The following is a 5,363-nucleotide window of genomic DNA, read 5'->3' on the forward strand; positions in this document are numbered from 1 at the left end:
GAACATTCAATTCAAAATAGCATAAATATCAAATTGTTCACCCAAAGTAACCATAAATTGAAACATGTTATTAACAATTTTCCTTTTTTTATCAACTGCTCAATCACAATTAAATTAGAGTTTGGGGTTTGGCATTTGGAAATTCAAACTTATGGCCAGTCTCATTGTGGTTTTCTAGAAACTAACCAAACATGTCCTAAAAATAATTGTGTTAATAAAATTGAGGTACAATACACTTAAAGTGCTTATTTAGTATTCAAAATTATAACTGCACATCGTAAACAATAATGTAATCACTCCAGTAATGAATGGCTATTAGTGTGCTAGTTGTCTCATATTAATACCATATAATTCTCTATTATGGTCTAGCTGTAAACATAGGATATTTCCATAAATATCAATTTGTATAGCTCAATCTTAGGAGAGGGGTTTATGAGCCTCTTTGTATAAATTCCCACATATCAGTGCATATAAAATAGATTAGAAAATTATTTGTCACTGGTTCCTTTATGGTATCAGAGCTCGACAGGTTTCACTCAAAATTTTGAGACAATGTCTGATCATGAAGATATATTTGATCAAGAAGAAAAGTCTTCTAAAGAGAGGATCCACAACACGGTGAAGAAAACTCCATCGCCGTATGATTTGAATTCCAATGATAATCCAGGAAACTTGATAACTCAAGTGCGACTTCGAGGGGAGAACTATGAAGAATGGGCGTGTGCCATGAAAATATCGCTGCGTGCTCGCAGAAAATGGGGTTTTATAGAAGGCACCATTGAAACACCAAAGGAAAACTCTGATCAAATTGAAGATCGGTGGACTGTTCAATCTATGTTGGTGTCATGGATTCTAAATACCATTGAAGCGGATATACATTCCACTATGTCTTATGCTGAAAATGCAAGAGATTTGTGGATGGATATCAAAGAAAGATTCTCTACGGTGAATGGTCCCAGAATTCAACAGCTGAAATCCGATTTATCCAGATGCAAACAAGACGGTATGTCAGTTGCGACATACTACGGAAAGTTGAAACTGTTGTGGGATGAGTTGGCCAATTACGACCAAATCCCGATATGCAGTTATGGTGGATGCAAGTGTGATATATCATCAAAAATAGAGAAGAGAAGAGAGGAAGAAAGAGTTCATCAATTCCTTATGGGATTGGATGATGCAATTTACGGGACTGTTCGATCCAACCTTCTTGCAACAGATCCGCTGCCCAATCTCAATAGGGTATACTCAACAATGATTCAAGAAGAAAGGGTGAGAATGATGACTAGAACCACAGAAGAAAGAAGAGAAGTGACGAGCTTAGTTGTTCAAACAAACGGACGTGTAGTCAAAGGAAGATGGGATGGAAAATACAAGTTTATGTCTTGTACACATTGTCATCGAGCAGGAGATGACGCAGGAAGCTGTTTTCAACTTGTTGGTTATCCCGAGTGGTGGGGAGACAGACCAAAAAATGAAGGGAAAAGTGGTGGACGAGGCAAGTCACTGCAGCAAGCAGGAGCTGGACGAGGAAGAGGAGGAATTGTGCGTGCAAATGTGAATGTTGTACACATAGGTGGAACAAGTGCAGAAACTGGGGTTTCACACGGAGATGGTTTTGGCTTGGCTGGAATCAGTGCAGAACAATTGCAATCGTTGGTAGGATTTCTAAATGTTCATAAAGCAAACTCCAATGACAAGATGACAGGTGAGTGCGATATGAATACATGGATAATTGACACAGGTTGTTCTAACCACATGACTGGAAACTTGAATCATATGCGAGAACTAAGAGATATTCAAAGTTGTTCGGTTGGCCTACCTAATGGAGAACATGCTTCAGCAATCAAAGAAGGAAGTATAGTGTTAGAAGGAGGGTTAAAACTTGATAATGTTCTCTTTGTGCCAAAATTGAAATGCAACTTGATATCTGTTTCACAAATGATGAATGAATTAAAATGTGTCATTCAATTCACTGATAATTTATGTGTTGTGCAGGACTGTACTTCAAGGAAGCTGATTGGAGCGGGTGAACAAAGAGATGGGCTTTATTTCTTCAGATGAGTTCGAAGAGAGAGAGCTTGCAAGACTGATGGACTCCACCTAATGAACCTTTGGCACAAACGGTTGGGACATCCTTCCTTAAAAATTTCAAAGTTAATTCCTCAAGTGAGTAGACACAGAGATATCAATGTAGTGAATAAAGCATGTGAAGTTTATTTTAGAGCCAAACAAACCAGAGAGAAGTTTCCTTTGAGTCAAAATAAAGCTAGTAGTGCATTTAAATTGATTCACTGTGATTTATGGGGAGCATATCGGACTCTTTCTACTTGTGGTGCTTTTTATTTTTTAACAATAGTCGATGATTATTCATGTGCTGTATGGGTATATTTGTTGACTGATAAATGAGAAGTCTCGACAATGCTTCACAATTTTTTGGCTTTAGTTGAGAGGCAATTCAATAAACAAGTAAAAATATTTAGAAGTGATAATGGGACGGAATTCATATGCATGAGAAAGTATTTTCTTGACCATGGTATAATTTTTCAAACATCTTGTATTGGAACACCCCAACAAAATGGGAGAGTAGAACAAAAACATAGACATATTTTGAATGTGGCACGAGCATTGCGGTTTCAAGGTAATCTCCCTATTAAGTTTTGGGGAGAATGCATTTTAACCACGGTATATCTAATTAACCGAACTCCTTCCACTATTCTGAACGGAAAAACCCCTTATGAAATGCTTCATGGACAGCAACCTGAATATGAACATTTGAAAATAATAGGCTCCCTATGTTATGCTCATAATCAAAGAAGAGATGGTGATAAATTTGCAAGTAGAAGTAAGAAGTGTGTGTTTATTGGATATCCATATGGAAAGAAAGGATGGAAACTGTTTGATTTAGAAACAGAAAACATTGCTCTTCGTGAACTGACATTAAACATTTAACATTTTGATCTTTTAAATCAGAAAGATTTATTTTATAAATGTTGTTTTTCCTCTTGCCTGTGAAAAGGACAGAGCCATCGTTCTGACTAATGGCTTTACACGTTTTTTGATTAAAGATTACATCATAACCGTTATCACTTAATTGACTTATGGATAACAAGTTATGCATTAATCCTTCTACATAAAGAACATCAGATATAGAGGGAAGAGTACCATTACCAATAGTTCCGGAGCCTCTGATCCTTCCTTTCTGATCTCCTCCGAAGCCTACAAATCCAGCGTCTTTAAGTTCCAGGCTTTGGAACATAGACTTTCTTCCCGTCATATGGCGCGAGCATCCATAGTCCAGGTACCATGACTGGTGTCTGAACTTTGCTGCATAGGATATCTCTTCAGATTCTTCATCTGAGCTGCTGGATGTGGTAGCCATAAGTGCTACGTTGGCTTGTTCATCAGAGTCAGATTCTGATGATCCTGATTCACTATCGTCCCAGGTGGCCATTAATCCTTTCTTTGTTCTGAAGGTATTCTTCTTGAAGCTTTCTTTTCTAGGGTTGTCTTTCTTCAGCTTGGGGCATTCATTTCTGTAATGACCTGTTTCTTTACATTCAAAACAGGTAATATCTTTATTAGGTTTACCTTTTGAAGTTGACTCTGATCGATCCCCTCTGGGTCTTGATCTTCTGAAGTTGTTGTTGTTCCTTCTTTTCCAGAGTTGCTTAACTCTTCTGGTTAGTAAGGACAGTTCTTCTTCATCATCAGAGTCTTCAGGTTCAGAGTCGTCAGTATCTGCAGTTTCTGCCTGGAGAGCTTTGGTTCTGTCTGACTTCCGTCTTTCAGGTCTGGACTTCAGCGCCACTGACTTGTTCCTTTTCTGAGGCTCATCCTCCTCTAGTTCTATCTCATGACTTCTGAGAGAACTAACAAGTTCTTCAAGGCTGATATTGTTCAGATCCTTTGATAACTTCAGAGCAGTAACCATTGGTCTCCATTTCTTTGGCAGACTTCTGACTATCTTCTTAACATGATCTGCAGTCGTGTATCCTTTGTCTAGCACTTTAAGACCTGCAATAAGAGTTTGAAATCTGGAAAACATAGCTTCTATAGCTTCATCATCTTCCATCTTGAAGGCTTCATACTTCTGGATAAGCGCCAGAGCCTTCGTCTCCTTGACTTGGGAGTTTCCTTCATGGGTCATCTTCAGAGAGTCAAGAATATCTTTGGCAGTCTCTCTGTTGGTGATCTTTTCATATTCATTGTATGATATAGCATTTAGAAGTATTGTTCTGGCCTTGTGGTGATTTTTGAAAACACGTTTCTGATCTTCTGACATTTTGCTTCTGGGAACTTCAGCTCCATTTAAGATTGGAGGTTTGTATCCATCTGTGACAATGTCCTAGAGGTCAGCATCATAACCCAGAAAGAAACTTTCGATTCTATCTTTCCAGTAATCAAACTTTTCTCCATCAAAAACAGGAGGCTTGGCATTGTAAGAATCTTTCTCATTTGAGTGGGCCATTGTTTTTCTCGTACTGGATCTCTCTACACGGTTAAGTGTTTGATTAGAAAATCAATAACAGAGCCGGAGCTCTGATACCAATTGAAGGTGAGAAAAACAAGAAAGGGGGGGTTTGAATTGTTTGAAAAATAAGCGCTTTTCCAAAATGAAAATCACACAATGATTTTATACTGGTTCGCTTATAACACAAAGCTACTCCAGTCCACCCGGCCAAGGTGATTTCGCCTTCAACAAGGACTTAATCCACTAATCTTGAAAGATTACAAACAACCCCTAAGAGAGAAGAAAATCTCTTAGTCCTCTCAAGTCTACAGACTACAAAGAGTCACTTGAGGAAATCAAACAAATAAAAGATACAAGATATGTAATCTAGAGTGCTTCTAAGAAAGCAAGTATTACAAACTTAAGAACAGATTTTTTTCACTTAATAAGCAAAAGCTTAGTGAAATTCTTTGAGAGCAAAGATGATTTTCTTGAGCGTGAAATAATTCAGTATAGTTTTGGCTAGTTGATTTCTTCTTACTGAATGTTGATTGCATCTCTATTTATATATGAGTTGGAGTAGAGTTGAATCTGGTGGATATTAAACTGAGTTTACTCCATCACTTAAATAGCTTCTGCAGTTTAACTTTTCATCTTTGAAGTGACTACTTACCACAAGTAGTATCTTTTCTCTTGGAAGCGGAGATTAACGTCTCTTTCTTAATCAGGAAATCCAATTTGAAAATCTTTACTTGTCTTCAACGTTACTCTTTCATGATTAGCAAATCCATAATCAGAGTATTTGTGTTTCTGGAGAATCTTGGAATCTTGCTTCTGATGTTGATCTAAATAGATTCTTTAGAGGGCGTTGTTCAGAGTCAGAGCTTCTAGACTTACTTCATGTTCAGATGCT

At 37.6% G+C, this 5,363-nt stretch overlaps 1 protein-coding gene across 1 annotated transcript; it reads left to right on the top strand.

The window, feature by feature from the left end:
- Positions 1-552: 552 nt before the first annotated feature.
- Positions 553-2,061, top strand: LOC127136149 (uncharacterized). The gene has a single exon (XM_051062744.1). The coding sequence runs from the start codon at positions 553-555 to the stop codon at positions 2,059-2,061; it is 1,509 nt and encodes a 502-aa protein (XP_050918701.1).
- Positions 2,062-5,363: the final 3,302 nt, after the last annotated feature.

The sequence above is a fragment of the Lathyrus oleraceus genome, chromosome 4 (genome assembly GCF_024323335.1).
Source record: "Lathyrus oleraceus cultivar Zhongwan6 chromosome 4, CAAS_Psat_ZW6_1.0, whole genome shotgun sequence".
In the NCBI taxonomy this organism is placed as follows: domain Eukaryota; kingdom Viridiplantae; phylum Streptophyta; class Magnoliopsida; order Fabales; family Fabaceae; genus Lathyrus; species Lathyrus oleraceus.